This window comes from Apaloderma vittatum, unplaced genomic scaffold (assembly GCF_000703405.1).
Source record: "Apaloderma vittatum isolate BGI_N311 unplaced genomic scaffold, ASM70340v1 scaffold1719, whole genome shotgun sequence".
In the NCBI taxonomy this organism is placed as follows: Eukaryota; Metazoa; Chordata; class Aves; order Trogoniformes; family Trogonidae; genus Apaloderma; species Apaloderma vittatum.
Genome location: NW_009735703.1, coordinates 70,297 through 95,927, shown reverse-complemented (window position 1 = coordinate 95,927; position 25,631 = coordinate 70,297). Strand labels below are relative to the sequence as shown.

Below are 25,631 nucleotides of genomic sequence, written 5' to 3'. Positions count from 1 at the left end.
CATGCAGAGAGGTGTCTTGAAAAAGCAGGAAATACTAAGCAGTGTGGATGAAAGAAAGTCTAACTAGCCAGCTTCATGATAGTAAAAAGTGACTGAAAAGTGAACCTTGCTGTATTTAACAGCCCGCATATCACATTTCCCCAGACAGCTCCGCTGAAAGGTTGACCAATTTGTTTCAATACAGTGGCCACTCAAAAGCACCAAAAAAGACAGCTTATATCCAAAGCACTGTATGGAAACTCTTCGTCCAAATGTGAAGCCTAAAGTACAAAAGCAGTTAATTTATCACAGAAGCAGAGATTCCTACAGTAACTAATTCAAACTGCTGATGATGCACTAAATCAGAGTGAGTGATGAACGCATACATAGCAGCAAGCGAAGTTCAAAAGGATACAGATCTATGTGATCAATGAGCTGCCACATGGCAAATGAAATGCAGTGTTGACAAATGCTCAGCAATAGAGATGAGGCTCCAAAATACTCAAACCAAATACAAGCAAAATTTAAATAAACCAGTCCAGAAATGTCTCATTATAGAGCTGGAGGTGCCTCTTTACACACATCTAAATACTAGACTTGGTCTAACTGGGCTTTCTCTCCACATCTAATATGAAAAAAAATACCAAGCCACACTGATACTTTGAAGAGATGCCTTTCCATAAAGCAGTAAAGCCTTTCAGAAAATGTAATGCAGTGACACCACTCATGTAAGCAACCATCTATTTCAAGCACACAGATTAAGAACAACAGCCCACAGACAAAAATCTCACACAAATCCAATACTATATTACATATTACTGCTCTGAGTGATGACTGAATGATAAGACCAACTTATGGCTTCTTCCTCTACCAATCTATGCAGTTCAGAAACATAATCAGAGCAAGTGGTGCTGACCAACCCTCTCACACTCTAATCACTGTCACAGATGATTAATATTTTTTTGAGGGAAAAGCAACACCACTTTGTAAGAAGAGTACTGGCATGCATGCCTTGAATTTCCCTGGAACATAAGGAGTTTTGCACATCGTGAAAGACTTTTAAAAAGAAAGAAATGTCCTACTGTGAGAAGGAAGAGTTTATTAGACATTTTCTACAAAAAAAATAGCTATGACTTTCCCATATTTCCAGCTGTGGCTATTACTGTCATTATTTAATTATTCATTATGGCCAATACAAATATGTTCTCTTTAGGTTTTGTTTATGGAGTGCTATGTGAAAACCCTGAGAAAGTTCTGCCTTTGTTATTAAATCTTCTGTTTGAAAGTGTCACATGATTCAAGACAATATATGTCTTTGAAAGGCTTCCAGAAAATCATACATTCACTAGGTAGTCTCTTGGTTGCACTTTATTGTCAAACTTCCACACTACAATCCAATGGTCTTCCACAGTATATTTACAGTGATAGGAACAGGCCTGTTATTCTTGACAGACATGAATCTTTCCCAAGCCATCTATGCTGTAAAACTGAGCTTCTCTACTGCAATTTTACTTCCCTGCAGACTCCTCAGCAGAACAGTTTGGTGAGCTCTTAGAGATCATGTGACTTTTGTATATTACTTCAGCTTATATTCACTGTAAAAGAATACCCAACAAAGAGAACCACTCTCCTTCATCAACTTTTTTCTTCTTTTCAACACAATTGATTGTTTTCATTGGCATAGAAGGGATTTTTCTGCCAAAAGTTATCTTGATCTGCTCTTCAAAAAAGTGGTAATGAACAAAAAGGTAGCTATTTCACTTGTTTCTTGCTCTAAACCTTATCTTTTCCTGTCCTTAACCCAAAGGTTAGCATATTTGTTGTAGCTTCTCTTATATAAAAGCTATAATTCTATAATTCTTCATTAGATGATGAATCATACCTTGATTTTTATGGAACCACAAGCACCCAATGCAAACAGAAATAAAGGACTGCTCATTTTGTTTTTATCTTAGTATAATAAGACTACAGGAATAGTCGTTTTTTATCATCTGTGAAACACTTAAGGACATATCTTATACACTAAAAAGAACTGAAATAATATTAATACTATTAACACTAATATGCTCCATGTACTGGAGGCTAATGAAAAACAAAGCAAGTAAGATAAAACAAAGGTCCTTCAGAACTCAGTTACTCAGCAAGCCATTAGAATAACCCAGGAGGAATAAGCCATCAATTGCACTTTCAGAGCATTCGTTACCTGAAAAGATTTACAAATAGTAGTAATACTTGATTTTGAAGCTATCTTTGAGAAAGGCCATTTAGCTGAACATTAGAATTCCATCATAAAACTGGATTTGTGGCAACATAATGCTAAACTCCAATTCATTTTACCAGGGATAAAGAGCTAAAATGCCTAAACCAATGTATGATAGAGAGGTTAAATTAGCCCTCCAGTTCCTCTTATCATTACCATACTTGGCCTCCCAACTCTGCTGTACAGGAACACTATTCTGTTAGACACACAAAACACAAAGAATTAAAGGATTGACAGATGTTTCCAATTGTGCAATTTGTAGCTTATGAACAAGCTTACGAACTGTGTATTTTATTTTATTCAACTTGGAGACATACACATGGAAAATCTCTATGTGGATTTCAAACGCTTTTTATAAAAGAAGTTAGAATAACATTGCTGAACTGATGCCACGACTTTCACTAGTCAGATTTTCACAGATTTTTCATGGACTTTCAACAGGAAACAGAAGTTTCTATTTAGAGCAGAACCAGTAAAAAGAAGAAATAATGGGAAAACACTTAAATAAAAAAAACAAAGCTTCATTACAACTTTATGGTAATTGTGACTATGTAATCCTTGGACAGCCCTATTCTTCAACCTGAACTTTTTTTCTCAATTTTTTTCAGGACAACTTGAACACTGTTATTTCTCACACAAACACTGAAGAAAACAGAAACCCACGTTTTGAGATGTGTGTATTAAAAACTTCCCTTTCTAAAAGCCTGAGGGAAACGCTTTTTGGGAAAAAAAGTGCTACTGAATTTCCACATGAATCAATCTGTGCAGGCAAAAGTTTCTGGCTGGAATATGAAATTTGTTGGATTAAGGACAGAAGTCTTACCAGTTTAAATGAGATGAGGGGCTTGCCCTTGACATATACAAGATTTAATGAAGGAATTTTATTATTTCAATATTTCTTATCTGGATAACAAGATTATCTAACTGATCTGACCTGATGTTTCAACTAAGAAAACAATCCAACTGGGTCCTGTGATTAAGACACGCTGCAAACACCGAATGTCCTGCAAACTCTTCAAAAAGCTCTATTTCCCCAGCAGGTCTCTTTTCATTGTCTATTGCATGGAACACATCTCTCTGACACAACCAATGCATTTGTTTAACTTTTTTTTTATATTTTATCTTCCAATTTATTTTGGTTAGAGGTGGAATTATTCTGTTAAAAAATTACCTGATCCTAGATGTAGTTTATTTAAATTTCAAAATGAAAAGCTTACTAAGAACAGATAAGATTGATTGCTCTTTCCATCTTAGCATAATTGTATTTCAGGTGAACATCAATTTACTTTAAAGGACACTTCTAAGTAGCAGGCTGCATCATACATAATTCATCAATCACAGCTGCCTGTAACATGATTTACTCAAGCAGATTTCAATGGAATAGAGGGAGTCGCATTGTTTTTTATGCTTTGGCTTGTTTGTTTTAAAATAGTTTACGAAACACTAATTTGCACTGATTTATTACTGAAAAGAGTTCATCCTTGCTAAACAGCATGCTGCATTTCTTTCTCTTTGTACAGAAATGTTACCTCTAAACTTCTTTTAAAAGGCAGAGTGAGTTTTCAAAATATCATTATGGCAGAGAGCACTCCATGCTTATCAAAGCTAAAAGTAAAGCTCAAGGATTTTGCTATGGGGGGAAGGGAAGGCAAAAAAATTTATCTGAAAAGCATTACTAGTTTTAGGGGTGTGTATTTGTGCCAGTTAAAGTGCAATCACTTGACACACTAAGAAACTGCAAGGCACCGCAATGTATGTTACACTAAGCATCCTCCATCAAATTAAGCTTCAGAGACACGTTGGTGCCTCAGATGGTCCTGAAGTACAGAAACATTTCAAAAAACAGATGTAAACATAGTTTGAAAAGAAAAAAGAGACAGAGACAGAGACTGCTAGAAATTCATGCCTACACAAAGACAGAAATGCTTTTACTTACTTGCAAGCCCATTTGAAACACTGAGTGACCCATAAAGTTAGCTAACATTCGAATTAGAGCTGCACCCTGTGGGAAATAATAAAGAAAAGAAGTTACCATTTTTGTACATCAATATCACACAATAATAACAATCTGAAGTAGACATTTCCATCCAACACTCTTATCCTGGAAACTTGTGATTAATATAATCCTTGTTTGTGATGGAATGAAAGAGAGAGAGAGAAGATAATGCAAATGCTTAGAAGGGAAAGTGAGAAAGTACACTGATAATTTTAATATCCTGCCCCGCATATTGAACAGTGCACAGGTCATACAGCACACTCTCCACTACTGGAGCATGGATCTGTCAGCTGCACAGCTGGTTGCCTCCGGCCCTTCTGTGCACTCAGCAGTATCGTACAGTTTTAAATGAGGGCAAAAAATAATGTCCGTGCTAAATTCAACTACAGTGATCATTCAAAACACTTTTACCTCCATTATACTATTGTAAATTAGGCTTTAGTGATACTACTTTCATATGTAAAAGCCTTCAAGATCTGATGATCTGGAAGTGGATCATTTCTGGAAGAATTTTATAAGATATGGATACACAAATTTTACTTATTAATGGTCAGATTATATCCCAGACTATCATGCAAAGACGTAAGTACTTGTATAACACTCTCTACTTGTAACAGTTCTCATGCTCTTGCTCCTTCAGGCAAAGCAGAGATATCTAAAAATGGCTTTTGTTTCACAAGTGATTCTAAGTCTCAGTACTTGCACCAAGAAACAGATAGACACTTAGTAGTTTTAAGATATCCCTTTTGTGTTTTCTTACTCCCTCTCAGAACCACAATTGCTGTGTATTTTCCCTTTGCACAAGGGCTGTATTTCAAGCAAAAATACCTTTGCAGATCTGATTTGATGATTTAGCTGTAATATCCCACTTTGCAATCCAATTTCAACACAACCAGCCTTCCAATCCCATTAATCAAATGCTATACTGCACAAGAGGGAGGACACTTTTGATTTAAAGACAGTGAATCAAAGGCCATATGAAGACGTGACGCTAGTACTCAACAACCTCAGCTACAGATGCAGGTTCAGGAATTAGGCTAATGCTCAATTAGAAAATAAATTAAAAAAAGAAACATTACACAGATTCAAAAATTCACAGGTTGTAAAGCCAAAAGGACTATTACAACAATGTCTTCCTGCATTAATATAGGTCAAACAGTAATTCAGGAAAAATCCCTATTGCTTTTCTTTACACAATAGCATCTGTTTTAGGAAGAATCAAGAACTGGAATATGTTTCACAGTACTACATAACTTGTCACAACTAATATTTGCTCTCACAGTGAAAATGTGCACCTTTTTACTAATTTGAATTTCTCTAGCTTCAGCTTCCAAAACAAGATTTTGTGTCTTTTACAGTTAGATTAAAGTTCAGAATAGTTTTGGAATTCAACAGCTGTCCAATTTTTAGACCATTTTACACACATTCCACTGATTTTTTTTGTATAGTGACTATTTTAGAAGCGCTGAAGAGATTATCTGTAATAAACAACATTGAAATAATGTTATAAATCAAAAAGATTCATAAATTATTAATAAAATGTAAGAAAACACCATCACATAGGCAGTCCAAACAATAATATATCGTTAGCAAGGTAACTGAAGCAAAAAAAAAGGGAAAAAAAAGCATCAGTTGAGATTTTTGTAGTTGCATATAAGAAATCAAAGACGAACAAAAGATGGTATTTGCATTATTAACACTAATTTATGTTTTTATGGTGGTGTATCATCTTACTGGGAGACAAATCACATCTGTAACACACAGCAGCATAGAAAATAATCCTTATTAAAAGAGATCTGAAAATTATCTGAATATTGGAGACCATAGGTCAGGAAGTACTATTACACTTATTTTACCAAACAAACAGAATGAAGTTCTCGGAGATGTTTAAGCAGATAAAACAGCAGATAAATCTGTCTAACTAAATAAACAGAACATTTTTTTAAAAAAATCTAACAAACAGACAAATCCTATCTATCCTATAAGTAACTTGGGCAGAGCAACAGAAAATATCTATAGCAGAACTAAGAATATATAAAAGAGATAAGACTAAATCCTTCACAACATAGACATTTCTCCAGTCATCATACATCCCTTTTCCTACTAATTTGTTGGTATCCCGAAGTCCCCTTGCTTCTTTCTCACTTTAAATTTCACACAGTAGCAATGGATATATGTTTGTATAGGTACCTTAACTCTACTTGTTTCTGTGAGAAACAAGCAAGTGAATACCTTCAAATGCTCTTGCCCATGGAGTCTTTTTCTATCTAGAGACAAACAACTATCAGACACGTGTAAAAAAATTACAAAACTCCTCTTCCAGGTAACATTTAGCCACACATTGGATAGAACTATGGCTGGCCTTTACACAGCAAACAAAATTAAAAAGCAAGCAAAGACTGAACAGGAGAGCCAAGCACAAAGGCAGGACTACTCTCTCAGGATCCATCCCTTTTCACAGCTACTTTAGACAATTAATTACTTTCAGGAAACCCAGAACTCCTTCTTAGACCTTCCAGGACAATATGATGGTCCCACTTCTGCCATCTTCTCCACACTGGGAAAGCAAATGCCATCTTAACTTACTCGAGGAAGGAAAGGGGAGGGAAGAAAAAAGTAAGGAAGGAAAGGGATACTAAAGAAAAATGGGAAAATAGCAAAAAAGAGAGGCTCAAGAGCAAAAAATGTCCTGGGGAGAAGGGAAGAGAAACAGGAGGAAATGCAGCCCTTGGGGTGGACGGAAAAGAAATGGGAGGAAGAAAAGGAAGGAGACCACTCATTTCACCTTTCTTGCACTTTGAGAGCAGGCAGAACAGAGCAGTGACACATTCCTAAGAAGAGCAGAAAAAATCAATACATTTCCCAGCTCTGGGAAGGAAAGAGAAAGGTAGCAAACACTGGCACTCTGACTGGAGATGAAGAGAAGCAGGTTTGCAGTCAGAAGGATAAAAAGCAAGGAGTATGCAGAGTAACCAGCATAAGGAATAGGGGCTTTCCAAACAGAGGAGCTTGGAGTGTCCTGGGAGGTAAAGAAGGTATATGGAGTAAGTTCATTTACAAGGAGTAATAGAATACATAGTTGTGGGGTCATCTGTACGGCCCCACGTGCTAGAATTTTCACTGCCCATCCACCTAGCAAGCAGCAAACTAGATGGAGTCCAGAGGACCTACACTTCCAAATCTTCAGAAAGCTTTGACCTAGACCTAAACCTAAATCACAACAAATCTGGCCTGCTGCAAAGGATGCCCTTTAGAACATGTCAGCATCGTTTCCTGAACACCTGATGTGCAATCAATGTGCTCCCCACTTCACTCTCAGGGCCACTCCTGCTCTGACAACGTTTGTCCAACCAAGGAACGACATGTGGAGTCCTGCAAAGTGAATGTGGCTCTCCTACAGGGCAAAATGGCTATTTATTGATGATTTGAGTGCCACCCTCCAGGCAGTGGATGACTCAGTACCTTGTCAAGAGGAAAAACACACTGGTTTAACAGGTCTAGTGGGAAGCAACTCTTTCCTATTCAAAAAACTTACCTATGTTGCTGCCACTGTAAAATGTGACTTACCTTAAGCCATTGTACCCCACCTTAATAAAAGTCTACTCAGACTAATACAATAGATATTCTGTCAATGATTAATAGCACTGCCTGGCTCTGATGAAGAGAGACGCAGATCACATAAGACACTGATACTGATATCCTGAAAAATTAATGAGAAACTGAGGCACATCATAGTGAAATTATTTGCTGAAGATCACCCAGCATGCTCCTCACATAACCTATGGCACAGTTGAAGCTTCCTCAGTCTCAGCACTTTAAGTCCTCTGCTATAGCAAAGGAAAGTGGAACATGTCGGCTAGTCCGTCGAAGTTAACTGCACACACAGTCTTTTTTCACAAAGTGCTCTTGGGAAAAGGAATGGTCATGGGCAATTAGCCAACACTGGCTGAAGTGCATTAAGTTGATGTTCTTTCTTTCCCTTAAGAAACTTGTTTGCATACTTACACCATGGTAAAAACCATCCATAACTGAAATTAGGAGCAAAATGCCTTTGTATGTGAGCTGAATTTGTCTTTGAAATCCACAAAATGCAGATTCATAGTTAAAGCATTCAACCTAATTCTCTCTTGGCCATCAGAAAATAACATGATTGCAACCTTGATCTCAAATTAAATAAAACTAATTTTTCAAGAATCACTCCTACATTTTTTGATCCTACGGTATCACTCAGGTCACAATTACTGTAAGTTAATTTAATTCTCTGACTTACTGAACGATCTCATTTTATTATACCTGAATTCTTACATTAATTGTTTTACTTTCAACTTGCATTCTGTAATCATTTTTTTATACAAAATAAAGTACCAAATGGAATTCTCTTTAACAGGAAAAAAGAAGTCTTTTGTATGAAGCCACAAAAAGATGGCTATTGCATACAACACAGTACTGTTACACAGTCACACAGAAGGGGAAACACTCGACTCAGCACAGGAATCTGTAGCATGTGTATCTACAATTGAGTTGTTTAGACTTCCGTTACAGTCAATGGACAGCATCAGTCCTTTCTGGATGCATTTTACCTCATCTTAAAGTAGATCTCCAAACAGATAAGGAGTATGGTACCCTAAAAGCACCAATCTCTTGTAATTCCCTCCAAAAGTAGCTCTGGGTGATTAGCTCACATGCACGTCTCTCTGCTGCAGACATCTAAAGTGAGGTGAGATGAATTCAACTGCATCACCCAAAAAGGCCTTACAGAGACTGATTCCCTACTTTGTGAGAAAAGTTCTGCACTACTAAGTAGTTCTCAAGAATTTCTGAATAGTGGAGATAAAAAACTGGTGTGACAACATCCTTTTTTATATATACAGTTGAAAAGTATATATCATATCTCAGCTTATTCTACATTGTCATAAATTCATGCAAGAGAAGCAGTAAAAGTAGATGTTCAAGACAGGGCCCTGAAGAGAGGGCAGAGCGCTTGCTAGCTGAAGGTGGATGTTCTGTACTGAGCAGAGAGCAAAGTAAAGTATTTGAAATAATGAACCGGTGAAACAGTGGCAGTGAAGGGAAAAATATAAAAATCAGTAAACCAGCACATAGAATTCTGCAGAAGCTAGGAGGCAAGGGCAAGAGGCCATGTGTGAAGAGGTAAAAATGAGCTGGAAACTCATTCATTATTATACTTCTAAGGACCAAAAATTATTTTAGTATTCTAAAAAGTGCTCATGAGAGATAAATGTCACCAACACAAAACAGAAACCATGACTTTTGGGTGGGGGTGGGAAATAATCTATTGTTTTGTTAATGAGTTGGAGTGGAGGAATGAAAAGAGAGCATAAAAGACTGACCCAGAAAAAGCACTGCTCTTCCATCCTCCTTCCCACCAAAACTTGTTATTTTTTCCTAGGAAATCAACTTCTTTTCCTTTCAGTTCTGGATTGAGATTCAGCTGAATGTAGATGCCTACATTGTAGCTACATGGTGCTTACTCAGTTGTATACAGCTGAGCCAGCTGCCCAGGCTCCTTTTAAAGCAAACCTTAGAAAATGTGAAAGTACAAACAGTGCAAACACACCTCCTTGAGCTTGCAAAGTTTGAGATTGGCATGAAAAACACTACCAAGGTGTAAGCACGGAGTGAGGTGCTGAAGAGAGGAGCACTAAACTGTTGGACTATCAATAAAAATTACGTAACTGAATTTCCAAAAAAAAAAAAACCAGGAGAGTAATATGTCAATTTTCTGTAAAGCCTCCACCCACCGATTTTGCGGCTTCTCTCATCAAAAAAACAAAACAAAACCTCCCCAAAACAAACAAACAAACAAAAAAAACAACCAAAAAAACCCCAGCATTGAATACAGGTGATCTATTAACAATTTTCTGTAGTGCTGCAGTCAGCTGAAAATCAGTCCTGATTAACATGTAATAGCACCACTTGTTTTTCAAATACAATGGGACACAGATGGGAAGCCTACAGTTAGTTTTATGTATCCCTGGTATCCCTGCAATTCAAGATTAAGGTTACTTTCTCTCTAGCAAAGGCACATGTGAGCTATTCTGTCCTCTACCTCAATTACACTCATATTGGTTTTACTCATTTTATTGTTAGAGCTATTATTATCAGTAGTAACTTCTTGTAATCACCTTCATCTTCACTGATTAAAACAAGGCTCAGACCACATACAGACACTCACAAAGGTCCCATTCTTTCAGGAAGAGCTCCTGATTTGACAATCAATATACAAAATTGATGGCTACTAATACATACCTGATATACTCCAGGTTTTTTTTTAACCAGTCAGTCACATTTCACAAACAATAAACAATTCCTTCTTTAAACTATTTACCCTGAGCTACTGGTAAGATATCTTGTCAAAGACATTTTTTAAATCCAGTGTCTAATGACTCCCCCTAAGAACTCCAGCTGATTAGAGATAGACTCTTCCATTGCAGCAGTTGTGTCCAGGAAAGATACTTATCCATGTGTTCCGTTATCCGATAGAGTCCTCACCTCACCAGAGAAGGAAGTCAAATTCATCAGCCTACAGCTGCCAGGACTTGTCCTGATCTCCTGAAGCTCTTTCTCTACATTACCCCACAGATTCTCTGCCACAGTGGCCATTTGTGAAGACAGTCTACATACCATTGACACAAGTTCTGCAGCTCCACATCTGGTTACGTTCAGAATGTGCAGGTGGATGCCACCCAGCTCTGCAGACTTCCTAACAACTAATTCAGCTCTTTGACAGAATCATAGAATTGCCTAGATTGCAAAAGACTTTTAAAATCCTTGAATCCAGCCATTAAACTAACACTGACAAGCCCTTAACTAAACCATATCCCTATCTCAAATTGATAGTTCCTACAACTTATCTCTTAGAGATAATAAACTGAGCATGAGAATAAAGACATTCTTCATCAGTAAAGTCCAACACAAATAATTAACTTCACTTCTCTGCTATATTCTTAAACATCTGAGTCCCTCTTTTACACTTTGGCCTTGACATGGTCGTCCCTCAACCAGTACGTTTATACCTGCTGTATAAACTCGTCAGGAATGAATTACCTTAGCAGAATCACTTAAGATTACACAAAAACTTTCAAATTTTACTCTATGTGTTTTGAATAATGTTTGAATAATGTTTGAAATTTTACCTTTTCTTCATGAAATGTGGTGAAGAAAGATTTTTTTTAGAACCACAAACGCAATAAAAGCAGTATATGAGTAGGGTTTTTTTCTTAAAAATGTTGAACATATTTTTACAGTAGTCTGTCAAATAGAAGCCCAAGGGTATTCACAATCAAACGGCTTTTTAAGTAAATGAGTATAATTTTATTTCATTTCAAAGTTCCTGAATTCATACATTATTCTTTATTTCTCAAAATCTTAGATAATTTTGTGATTCTAAGTTCATTTCAAATATTAGAAGAGCATATTACCAAGCACTCAAACAAAGAATGCACATTTGCACATTGTTTTTGTAACGTGAACACTAGCCAAGAAGTAATATCCAAGTCACGTTTTTCAAAACAATCATTCTTTTTTGGTACTAAGCAACCACAGCTGGATGCCCCATGAAATTTAGCTTATTGAGAAAAACACAGCATGAATTAAAATGAAAGAACAATGTACATCAAACATGTAGCAAAAAATGTGACATTTAAAAAAGAACTCCTACATAAAATTAAAACCTGAAATGAAATCTGTCAAATCTGGATAAATTTAACACAAAAATATATTTTGACTAAGTCACACCTGAAAAAAACTGCTCATCTGCTCAAATGTAGATACAGAATAGTGTATATGTGTCTAAATTAATTATTAAAAAACTTGGGTCAATTGAGCTGCTGTGTTACACTACACGTAGTGCACTGAATTAACTGAATTGTTACCCTCAGAATGTTAAAGAGAGGATCAAGAGACGGGAGAAGTCTTGCTGTAATGTCCGTTGAATGACTGGTTTGACTTCAAGCAAATCAACAGACACTCCTTAGCTCTCCTGTAAGAACAACTGAAAACTGGATATAACCACTTTCAAATCTAGGCGTTACATTTAAACTGTGCTTTTGTAAGCAAAGATATTCACCATACATGCTTGCTTTTTTCCTTATCCCCCAAGAGAAGTCCAACTATCCCTCAGTTCCCGCTCAGGAGGTCACGCTGAAATGTATTTTACCGTTCTACCTTTGTCATCTGAATCATCTTTCATGGCATGTGGCCTCACCCTGATAGCTGTGGAACAAGAGTGTCCTGTTCAAGCCATCAGTTACAACACAGAGCTGTGGCAGGGTCCTGAGAGACCTCTCCTGAAGCCCTTCTATCGAGCTGTAAGAGCAGAGATAACTGCAAAACCTTCCCTGGAATTCTTCAGCTGCCTCTACCCAAAATACCTCATCTCTGGGAACTGCAGAAGTACTCACTAAGAAATTCTTTTCATGGAATTAATTAGACTGTATCATGAGTCACCAGCACTAAATCCCTCTTTCATTTGCAGAAACTGAGCACTGTAATACACCAGCTTGGCTATTTTCTGTGTTCTCCAATGGCACCTCCAAATACTACAGAAAAAATAAAGCTTAATGCATGCAAATCTGACAAGTGTGAACGCTTCCTTATTTTATTAGGATAACATAACGTATTTGTTTAAATGACTAAACATGTGCCTATAATTTCCACCCTTTGGCTGAAATGTAAAAATGTTCAAATGAATTCCTAGAGGCTTTCCCTTTGGAAAACCCATGTAAAAACTGCATGAAGAAGCAGGGAAGGAGATAGGGATATGCAGCATACTAGTACAAAATGTGACAATATGAGCCAAGCCATAATTTAGTGACACATTAAAGTACCTTACACACATAAGCAACCCATCTTAAATGCCACAGCTTACACAAACAAGATTTTAAGTAACTATGTACTTGGGGTTTGACTGGTTTCCCTGTACTTGGTAATAAATTGTTAAGAAGTAAGGGAGCCCAAAACAATTTCCCTACTTCATTTTAACAGTACAGAGTAGGGAAAAAAGAAAAAGTAATTTATCTTCTTTATTTTTTAAAGTAATACAGAATCTCCAATTGATACTTGCTTATCAAGCAGTGCACACCCACAAGTTAACATGTTGTTGATACTCAGCAATAAACCCAGGATATATTTTAATGACCAAATTAAACTTACACTATTTTTAAATCGTTATTTACAGTGTAGATGAGCCAATATTTTTAAAATCAGCAAATATATCTACAAACCTGTAATGTACTGAGCTAAATCATCAAAGATGCATAAAAGCATCTTATGTTGTTTTTATAGATTGTTAAGGCCATTTATCTGATGCCAAAACATCACTGAGAAGTAACATTACATTCAAGGAGAGCTCTTCACTGGGAAATCATAATCATTTTCTATTCTGACAAACACAGCTGTTCTAGGGCTGGATAATACCAAAATGGTCAGATGGTAAGATGAGCTTTGGTGAAATGTTTGTCTTAGACATAAATTCTGTCGCAAATTTTAGGAACATGACACAAAGAACAAAATTCAGGGGTAAATGACCATAACTAATCATGTTCTTCAGGTGGATACTGTCATATCATTTTCCTTGAATAATAAAACGTATCAGTCACCTAGACAAAATGTTATTGGGACTCCATTTACAACAGGAGTTTTATTTTGCCTCACCACCAAAAATCTCTCCTACATGTTCTGACACCACTGACAAGGACAAAAACAAGCTGTACCTTTTTCATTAACTGCTTGTATGAGAAAATTTTCAAGGATGGACAAACACAAGAGGTCGATGACATCAGTTACACAGATGGGCCATCATCAGAATGTAAGTAAGTAGTGAATAAACCAGTGCATCTTAAAATCCACTGTATTAAGCATTTCTTTTATTAGTAAAACTGGCTCCACAAAGCCATGTTTTCCCTTAGGAGGAATGGAAAAAGATCTTCCCTTTTAGGATGAGTACTTAGGGAAGTGTTTACACAGTCACAGTTAGTTCACTTCAAAGAGGAAAAGCATCACCATTTTACGAACCAGCTCCACAGAGAATCCAAAAGCGAAGTAAGTAAAAGAAATCTCAGAATTTCTGATGATTCTTCGCTGATGACCACCTTGGGGATCGGTATGATCTGATAGCTATCTATTGATTCGGCCAATGTGTTCTGCAGTGATATGGTATAGCACTGTTGTTTTTTTAACTAAAGTATTATGCCATAATAAAACAAAGATTTTAGAAGTCTATGTCTCAACACGATTTATCAACCACACATTTAATCTCATCGAAGATCAAAATTAGGTCTGTCTGAGCAGGCTTGTTTTCCATGAAGCATAAAAATTAGTACTCCTGGTTTTTAGTTCACTGAACACCACAAAAAAATCTCAATCAATTTGCCTTAGACTGATTTGCAACTAACTATAATTAAACATACATTCTATTTTCTCTATTTTAATACCCCTTCGAAGCTTCAGAAATTATCCAGTACTTAAACATACCTTTAAAATACAACAACAACACAGTGTGGTAGAAGTTGCTACAGAGTTGCTTCCTGAATACAGGTCTCTGCAGGCCTGAAGGATCATATTTTGACCAAAATATTGATCATATTTTTATGTCAAGTTTTTTCCTTTTACTCTGCTTTATTACCTCCAGTTTATTTTATATCTGTAATTTTTACAATTCGTTCCAAGTTACTTCAACACATGTAATTGTTGCTCTTGTCATGCTGATCTGAACTAGAATGTGCATCAGCTAAATTCATCCCTTGCCTTTACTTGGGCATCACTGTTTTCTGGACTCCTCTAGGGAAAAAAACAGAGAATAACTTTAAAGGCTTACAAAGGGCACTTTGTAAGGTAACCTTTGTCAAAAATGTCCACTCCCAAGTAGAGTCAGAAAAGCAGACAAGGCAAGTGCACTTCAGGAACTCTGGTGCATTGGCTGGTACCTTTGTGTACACCTTCCTTTATTCTAAGCCATGAAAATATCTGAGAAACAGATGCACTACTCTGTTCCTTATACTCCCTGTAGGGGAAAGAAGTATGAGAAATGATGGCAGGGCACAGTGTCTTGCGTCACCATTGCCATTCCAGCCCCTGGGAGCGGCCGTTTGCCTTTTGACGGGGAACAGGCAGAAGACAGTCTTGTACCACAATAGGTTGCATCTTCCCAATTGCTCTACCATGACTTGGTAATCTAGTCTACAAGCTCTTTTTTAAACCAAAACGCTTTTATTAACATTTGTGCACCATTTTTATTACTTCCAATCAAACTCATACACGGTTCTCCCCAGCATGGGGAATATAATGCTGCTGAAGCACTATAGGTGTGTAGCTCTTTATACACCACACAGAGTGGTCCCTTATGTTTCTTCTTTAGAAAATACTATCTTAACATACACTAAACCGTGTAAAAGGTTTATGACAGTTTGTTTTGAGTCAGAAAAGTGCTCAGATGCCTTAAGAGAGTATTTTAAGTATGCTGAAGCACCTGCCTAGTTTTACAAATCAGCACTCACCAGCTAGAGCAGTGCAGCCTGCATGCTTTAAGTCCAGCATTCCTGGGGCTACTGTGAACCTGAACCTAATGGTTTCACCGACTCTGAGCTTCAATGGCTTTCATATTGGAAAGACCTACAACCTTTTTATCTAAACAGAAAGAAAACATTTTCATTACAAAATCTTTCTCTCTTACAACACATTATGGACAAATGATGCCTAAAAGCACCTACAATCCAGGCACTGACCTGCTGCACTCAAAAGTCATGGAAGAGAAACCAAATGTGCTCCTAGGACTCAACGGCGGTGTTCATATGTGACATCATGACTAAATTAGACAGAAGAAAAAGCTCTCGTTTTACACTTGTGGTAAAAGTGTGGCTTGTAAAGCCACCTTTATGGCATTGTATCGTACTGTATTGTGTTGTATTGAATTGTATTGTATTGTATGGTACTGTAACTTTTAAGTAGCTGGATTCCATGTTATGTTACCAACTTAGTTAAGTGAGTAATTAAAAATAAAACCTATATTACTCTATTTACTCTTCATGAGTACTTATCCACTATATCTTTCCCTGCTAATGAGTTGTTCTCACTTTTCCGTGGTCACTTCATAGATGCATAATCACAATTTCATTGTACTCATGAAACAAGTGGATTTCACTCTGATACTAATCCCAGTTTTACTGGGTGGAATACATATTTTGAGGGTTTTCTTTGTTTGTTTTATTTTGTTATTACAGTGCCTCCCAATGCCTGAGGAACACAGGTAAAAAGCATGAAGTTTTAAGACAGCCTTTCTAGTGACTGCAGTTAACCCTCTTTCTTCCATGCTCTTGCAGAACATTTTATGTTGTAAATTTTCAAAGAGAATTACACTCAAAAGAGTGAGCAAACCACTGCTTTCAATTTCTTAAATACTTCTTTGTCAGAACTATTACTGCAACACACAGGGAAGGTGAGCATTTTTCTTAGTGCAAATTTTCAGTTGAACAGATTTCTGAATGCAGAACATTGCTGTTGAGGGGAGGCAGGGAGCACGGTCTCTCTTTATTACTTCTAGAAATATATCTTCCTTCCATCACTCGACACTCGAAAGCAGAAGAAAGCATTTTTAAAGAAGTGGCATACAGTTAAGAAGGAAAAGGAAATTATACATATAAAGGAAACACTGGGAAATTATGAGTTTTTTGCATTAGAAAGACAGCAACTGATATCACTGCTGAGTCTATTTTGCTTACAGAGAGTAAAAAAAATAAAAGAAATATTCTTCCCTATTCCAGTCATCTTCTTCCTTGTTTTGTCATTTGCCACAACATCCTATTGGGTGTACTTTTATAGTTACACTCCATCATACCGACCTTGCCTGCTCTGACTGCTGCCAAAATCTCCAACCAGCACACTTTCAAAGCACGCAGCAGGTGTACAGAAACAACTTCAGATATTATCTGGCTCTCTATGGTGTCCCTGGTACCCTTTCATCCCTTCTCTTGTCTGGCTGTGACTGCTCATCTAGGGCTATGACTCCTTTAGTTCTGTCTGGGATTTCTTTCCCTCATACTGTTCTGGGTCTGGCTGCTCCCTCTGAGATGCAGCTGTCTTGTTTCTTCATTTTACTGCAGCCGGTTGTTCCTTGCTGATTGTTGCTCCTCGTGTTATTTTTTCTGCACTCACTTCTCCTCTGTTGATGCAGCTCTTCCTGCTGTCAGTTATTTCTGGTGTGGAAAGGCTGTCACGCTTTTTGCTTTGATTTAACAATCCTCAGATCCACTCTTGTGTTCAACAGGCTGTATTTCCTACTGCACTTGGGATATAACCACTTTTCCCATCATCGTGGGAGGACACTATCTCACTTCCAGCTGCACTAGGAAGACATACCCACTCTCTGATGTAACCTGAGAGCCTTGAATCATCTACCAGCACTGTTTACTAATGAACTATCACGACTTCTCATTTGTCGCTATGTATTTGTGGCCCTAGTGGAGGATGACACGCTCCTATCTGAAGAATGACTAGACTGATGCTCTCGAAAGAGGCAAACATTACCCTCAACAGTTTAAGTGGTAGAACATTGTGTGCTGCCAGGCTGTAGTGTGTGTTTCACTCTGCTTGTGGGATTTGCTGAAAACCATTCCTCAGGAGTTTATGTCATGAGATTTCTTAACATGCGCAATCACCAAGGACAAGAAAGCAGAAATGAAAAAAACATTCAGCTCCGAGGCATTTAAATAGCACGGTTTCACTGGTCATCTTTTAAGTGTACAGAAAGAGGAAGAGGCATATCTTTAAAATGACAGCTGAGTGTCTAGCAGAAATGGGCACTTTAACGGTGTCTAATTGATTTATGCCATATTGATGACAGTAAAGACAATGAAATGACAATGACATTCTATGACTGTCATTTCACTGAAAAAAAATTAGATGGGAGAAAATTTCATCATTTCAGTACCGTGTAGAAAACTGTAAAGAGAGAAAAGATATCACATGGACAATCCAAGGTCCCGGGGAGCAAAGTGATATATTAAATATTTTTTAAAATATATTAAAAGAGAATGAAAAATACTCCCATATCAAAACGTAGAGGAAAGATACTGCACATAGTGCTAGACTGTTTAAAATTTAACATTTTATTTAAGACAGTAGAAAAGTCCTCACTGATGGACTTACTATAGTCAACAGAAAACATTCCCGAAAATTTAAGACTTGACAGTAATTTTAAAAATCAGTCAGCAAACAACCAAAAAGCCATCTCAGAAACACCATCAACAATATTCTTCCAGCCGGCTCACTATGTAAGGAGGGCTTTGAGGTACCTGAAAATATTTGAGCACACACCTGACCAGGTAAAAGTCTTCAGTATAATTTTACAGTTTAGATTTTACTGGCACACCACTCATCACTGTATTTATGTTGGCAGACACTACAGAGCTAGAAGGACAGGCATGTGTTCTAGCTATCTAAAAATGAGCTTGCTTCCCTAGTTGATTTTAAATGCAAACTATGCATGCATGCATACAATAGGAATGAAATAATCTAAAATCTACAAAAAGTTAAATTTGTTCTAATTTATCTTCAGAACGAACCAGTGTCACGTGCTTGGAGGAAGATACATAAAGAGTGAAAAGAGCAGCTATGAAGTCAGTTGGGAAAGTTTCTTCCTACTAGATATTGCTTGTATTTCAAACGAAAGGATGAATGTTTACAGAGCAGCAGACAGATGCTATCAGGCAGGAAAACAGACTTCATGGGTGAAAGAGTGGGTCTTTTAATCTCTTCAACCATGAAAGCGCATAAATAATTTCTTCCCTTGTCACTTCTCAAGGTGGCTTGCTAGGTCTGATAATCGGATTCAAAATTTACAGGATCAGGCCCTGCTGTGAACACAATGAGTGTCACCTAGGGTTTGGTAAAGCTGATAATCAGAGAAACTGACTGGAGATGTCGCTGTATCCACTGGGCATGGCCACTGTTACACTGAAAAAGGAACCTTTAAATGGACAGATACAAGACATGGATTGTACTCTAACCTGCACTCAAAACAGAGTGATCCTATTAGCCTGCATAAATCATCAACAGTATGCAGATGTGTCCCACTGTCCTATTTCTCATTTCGATGTAAATGAAAACTACCTAATGCTTGCAACCTGTTCCTAAGATGAAAAGATAAGTGTCAAGTATTACAGTTTACTGTGTGATATTACTATTATCATATTAATTAGAAAAAATAATTAGCTTGAAATATTAAGATACTGACGTGAGATAAGCCTCTGAACCTACTGAGGTTCAGCTAGCACCAGCAAACATACGATTGGAACATTTGAACAATAAGAATACTTCAGTATGCTAAAAGCTGCGGGCTATTATAGCTTAATTGACCAAGAGTAATGTTTTCAAAGCCAGCTAAGGGATTTTTGAAAATGTTACTCGGGCTCTTGAGCAACCCCAGCATTATTAAATATTTTCCTAAGTATTTTATGTTTGCATATTACATCCTAACCTATTACATGGACATAAACACACACACACACACTCTCATTTGCTCATCCTTAATGGTGCAAGATCCTTTCATGGAAGAGGATCAAGTTGAAGTTATAGCTGGCAGGGAATAACTGATGACTGTAAGAAAGAATACACCTCTTTTGTAGCCCAGAATGAGCACTGGATAAACTGGAGGCTCAGCAGGCAAGTCAGTGCTATGCTCCTGCCGTCTTGTTACAATCTGATGTTGGGCAACTAATGATGCAAAGAAAACTTATTACCAAATACAGGGATGATAGTCAAAAAGACTCTTATTACTGAATTGACAGCAGAGAGCTCCAGCACAGCCTTCACAGCAGAAAGCTGCAGGCAGCAGCCTCTGCCTCACACATCAAGCAGATTTGTTCATGAAATGAAGGCAGTGCTATGCATCATCTCGTGTAGCAGAGAATCATCATGTGGTAGGATGGAAACAACCAGCTTTTTGGGCCATATGTTAACAGCAAGCCTAGTCATGATGAAGGAGAAAGCGTGCAGCCCTCTCACTCCAGCATGGAAGCTGTACAGTCTCGAAGCTGGCCAAAAGGCTTTCTATTCATCAAAATGCAATTTGAAATTGCCTGAATTTAATATGTATCCCCTTGCCAGCCCACAAGACAGTTCCTCCACTTTCACTGTTCAGCAATGACTTCAGAATTTTCACTAGCTGACAGAAAAATTCTCATGCATAGAAAAAAACAGAAAAGCCAGTATATTCAACTTTAGAAGCTGACAAGTTTTCTGGAGTTTCAACAGGACAAAGACTACACATGCTTTTTAAAGCATCTAACACAATTCAGACACTGCCACAAAATAAATAGTAAGAAAAATATTCGAAACTTCTTGTTGAATTCTTATAGCCCCTCATTTATTTATAACATCTAATAACATTCAATATGTTGCATGTAATTGGCTAAAATCACTGTGGTATACTCCAAACATATTCCACATAAATTAAAGTTTCCCAGCTAGCAACCATAATGGCATGTGTATTTTTACGATGGTATTTGTTTTACAGATACAACATGATCTTCTAATAGCTACTGACATATCTGCATATGTAGACAGATAGGTTTAATTAGTCTCACCTTTTTATAGGCAATCCAGTCAAACACCCTGTCAATGTCTGTGGCTTGCTGCACCTCCTGGGATACTGGATGAGAACTGGCCAAACCATCCAACAACATGACCTCATGTAGGACATCCGTCAGAAACCTCTGCTTTTCCTGAAATACAGCATATGCAGTCATATCACAGACAAATAAACATTTACAACAATACAGAAATCATGCACAGTTATCAGCGGCAGCCTCTATATGACAGTTGACTAAAATCAGACCTACTGGATTGAACATAAGCCACGATGGCCTCCTACAATCTTGAACAGGTAACTAATTCTAACACCAGGGATCCCTCTGATTTTAGATCTTTTGATGCAATCAAAGCTGAGAGAAATCACATCAAAGACTATTAAATGAACAAAAAAGTATCTGTCTGTGCACACTGCAATTCTGACTACAACTATTCCCTTATGAAGAGTGAGGAGAAAGAAGAAATTGTATAGTCTTCAATTACAAAAATATATAGATGCTACAAATTGTAGAGCTCATTGCATAGAAGGTATGGAAACTTTCTACAAGAAATGTGTAAATACAATTATTACTGCTTTATTTAGTGAGGTTTAAGTCAATTGTCTCTTAGTGCCAAGTTCCCGTGTCAGGTTGACGTGGGACAGGACAATGAACAGGGCTCACAGCAGTATCACAGCAGATGCCTGCATTGTCTTTCATAATTATGGTACAGCAATCCTTTCTCAAGAGTTTGAGTGCTCTACAGACATTGTAACTTGAATCTGAAGGAAAACATTATTATCTCTTTTTACAAGTGGGACAACAGCTGCATGGAGAAGTCAAGAGATACAGTCAAAGTCACAGCTACATCAGAGGCAGGTGCAAATCCAAACAACATCCAGCATATTAACTTGTTTCTGTACTTTTTATGAATATGGATTGCACAGCTATGTCAGAACTGCAGCATATTTACTCTGGCAGCAATATTAATTAAATGTTCATGTATACTCTATGAACTGTGCTGCACTCACTTTTACAGTGCAACTAGATGGGACATTTTCAGCTGAGAAATGACATGCCTTAAAAACTCCTCATACTGCATTCATATAGATGTCTCTAATCCAAAAGACTATGTCAGGAAAGAAAAGCTTCACTTACTTGGTTTTTTTCAAGTCACAAATAAATGCAAAGAGTCAATTAAAAATTATAGAAGGTTTATATAAGCTTTTTTAACCTGAAATGACGTATCTCAAACTTTATCTAAACCATAACAGTTCATGAATTAGTGTCAACCTAGTGCCATAATATAAAAGATTCTAGGAAATGCTACATTTTTTTCAAAAGTCACCTTGTTGTCCACAGATAAAACAACTACACGATTACATAATAAATTCTATGTTTAATTTCTTGGGTGGGAGGGTTTTGCCATTAATGTGTTAATTTAAATTATATTTATCAGACAGCGGAAAAGCTCTTCCAGCGTTGATCCATCTGGAAATAAACCTTTATGCTAAAATTCATTAGAGCACAAAAAATGTACCTTGAGCTGATTGTATATGCAGGCAATTAAAAACACGGGATGCAGGAAAGCCAATTACCCAGCATATTCTTAGTGTTCTCAGCTGGCTGCATGAGGCAGGGCTTGTGAAGGGAAAAGTAATGCCTTGTTCTTATTATCATTCATTTTCAAATCTTCTCAGGCATAGGCAGTTAGCAACTGCCCTTTTTAATAGGGAAAAAAAGTGTATGAAAACAAATGTTATGACACAGTCCTACTCAGGGGAAAACTGCTGAGGTGTAAAGGACTCTGTAGATGCTTTGATTACACCTCACTCTCATTCTCTGTCAGCAAGTAACATAGCCCCAGTTTCATCAGATGTATCAAGGCCAGGTTGGATGGAGCTTTGAGCAACCTGGTCTAGTGTAGAGATGTCCCTGCCCATGACGTGGAGGTTGGAACTAGATGATCACTAAGGTTCCTTCCAACACAAACTACTCTATGATTCTGTAATACATATAGGCATGAACACGTAGAGCCATGGATCTGTCTCCAAATTCAAGTTTGGATATCATAGCTGACAAACAGTTGTGGGATTGGATTGCTACTGCTTGAAATTAACTCACTAAAAGTACTCTTGTTAATCATAAATTAATACCTTAAATACTGATCCTGAAATTAAGAAAATCAGCACATAGGAAACACAAAATGAAGCTGTAAGAAATAAATATGAAAGACATAAAAAGTGTAGGCCACATTTGGATTTTCTGTTTGTTTCTTTGGTCATATCCTGAAGGGATGAACAGGAGCACTTTAAATTCAACGTTGTTCATTCAGGTTACCACAGCTGAAAAGTCTTGCTTAAAATTTATGGCAGACCATCACAGTGGGATACAACTGGAACAGTTTTTACACCTTCAAACATGCAGACCTGCATTTTGGTGGATAAGGGAAAACCAACCGATGTCATTTACCTGGACTTACACAAAGCATTTGACATTGTTCCACACAATATTCTTGTCTCTAAATTGGAGAGTCATGGATTTCATGGATGGACCACTCAGCGGATAAGGAAATGGCTGGATGGTTGCACTTAAAAAATTGTGGTCAACAGTTTGATGTCCAAGCAGAAAGCAGTAACAAGTGGTATTCTTCGGGGGTTAGTATTGGGACTGGTGCTATTTAACATCTTTGTCAGTGACGTGGACAGCAGGATTGAGTACGCCCTCAGCAAGTCTGATGACAACACCAAGCTGTGTGGCACATCCAGAGGAGCCTCAACATGCTGGAGAGATTGGCCCATGTCAATGTCAACCTCATGAAGTTCAACAAGGCCAAGCACAAGGTCCTGCACATGGGTTTGGCCAATCCCAAGCACAAATACAGTCTGAGCAGAAAACAGATTGAGGGCAGAGCTGAGGAGACAGACTTGGGGTGTTGGTTGATGACCCAGTGACATGCACCTGCAGTTCAGAAAGCCAACTGTATCCTGGGCTGCATCAAAAGAAACATGATCAGCAGGTGAAGGGAGGTGATTTTGACTCTCTACTCTGCTCTTGTGAGACCCCACCTGCAGTATTGCATTCAGCTCTGGGGCTCCCAACATAAGAAGGACATGGACCTGTTGGAGGAAGTCCAGAGGAGGGCCACAAATATGATCAGAGGTCTGCAGCACCTCCCATATGAGGACAAACCAAGAAAGTTGGGGCTGTTCAGTCTGGACAAGAGAAGGATCTGAAAAGAACTTATTGCAGCCTCCCAGTACCTGAAGGGGGCCTACAAGAAAGCTGGGGATGACCTTTTACAAGAGTATGTAGTGATTGCACAAGGGTGAATGGCTTTAAATTGAAAAAAAGTAGACTTAGATTAGATGTAAGAAGAAGTTTTTCACTGTGAGAGTGTGGAGGCACTGGAACAGGTTGCCCAGAGACGTTCCGATGTCCCCTCCTTGGCAGTGTTCAAGGCCAGGCTGGATGGGGCTTTGAGCAACCTGGCCTAGTGGGAGGTGTTCCTGCCCATGGCAGAGGGGTCAGAACTAGACAATCTTTAAGATCCCTTCCAATTCAAACCATTCTATGATTTTAGTGAGAATTAAGAAGGCTTTTGACCTATAATGCTAAATTTATTGAATTAAAAGGATTTCCAAAACATTCCCACCTTTTCCCTTCAGTATAAAAACCTCAGAACAGATTTCAAAAGACTCAAATCTAACTCAAGGGAGACACAGAGAGAGTGAGGCAGATGAGTTTGCTGGTTGACAGGGGGCCTGCAGCCTGAAGAGGCAACAGGAAACAGAAACGCAGAAAGAAACTAAAACTGCCTTAATTATGTTAAAGAAATAACACCTCAGCTATTACAGTCCTATCAGTATATTAAGGGAAAAGGCCAATATATGTGACCAAACTTTCTATTCCCTAGTTATTTTATCCTGCACATTACAGTGGAATTGATCTGTTTTATCATGATACTCACAGGATGAAAGAAACACCTACCCCAGGAACTGTAAAGAAAATCTATCTAGGAATGCATTTAACGAGGCCAGTGAGCTGTCAACACTTGCTAGGTTTGGAGCTAGAAATGAAACAAAGCCAAAATATTGTTTAGAATGACCCTCTTTGAGGGAGTTCAACTGCAAGAGAAAAGCCAAAGACTGCGATCTGCCTGTAAGGAAAAAAGAGCTTCAGGTGAGTCTCAAGGTTTTGCTTAGAAAGTGTCAGTAGCTGCATCTAAGTGTGACGCAGCACGGTGTTAACATAGGGCCAGGGCCCTGAGCAGGATTTAGTATGACAGCAGCAGAAGCCTAGTCTGATATAAGGACAGATGTGCTCCCACTCAAATTTGTGCCTTTCTTTAAAGGCAAGCAGTAAGCTCCTCTGTCCCTTCCAACGCAGAATCACAGAAACAGAATTACTGAGGCTGAAAAAGCCCTCCGAGATCATCAGTCTATGACCCAACACCATCACATCAGCTAGACCATGGCACTTAGTGCCACATCCAGCCTCTCCTTAAACACCTCCAGGGACGGTGACTCCACCACTTCCCTGGGCAGTGCATCCCAATGCCTGAGCACCCTCTCCGTGAGGAAGGGCTTCCTGAGATCCAACCTAAACCTGCCCTGATGCAGTTTCAGGCCGTGCTGTCTCATCCTGTCACTGGTTGCTCGGGAGAAGAGCCCGACCCCCACCTGACTGCACCCTCCCTTCAGGCAGTTGTAGAGAGTGATGAGGTCCCCCCTGAGTCTCCTCTTCTCCAGGCTAAACACCCCCAGCTCCCTCAGCCTCTCCTCACAGGACTTTCCCTCCAGTCCCTTCCCCA

General features: G+C 38.1%; 1 protein-coding gene across 1 annotated transcript in view; it reads right to left on the bottom strand.

Annotated features, from left to right (window-relative positions):
- The window catches only part of TRHDE (thyrotropin-releasing hormone degrading enzyme), a gene marked incomplete at its 5' end in the record, with an annotated part of 177,635 nt that overhangs the window by 89,406 nt on the left and 62,598 nt on the right, over positions 1–25,631 (bottom strand). The window contains 2 exons of the mRNA XM_009876674.1: positions 4,176–4,241; positions 20,837–20,974. Of these exons, the coding sequence (XP_009874976.1) occupies positions 4,176–4,241; positions 20,837–20,974 (204 nt within the window). The remainder of the gene's footprint in view (positions 1–4,175; positions 4,242–20,836; positions 20,975–25,631) is intronic.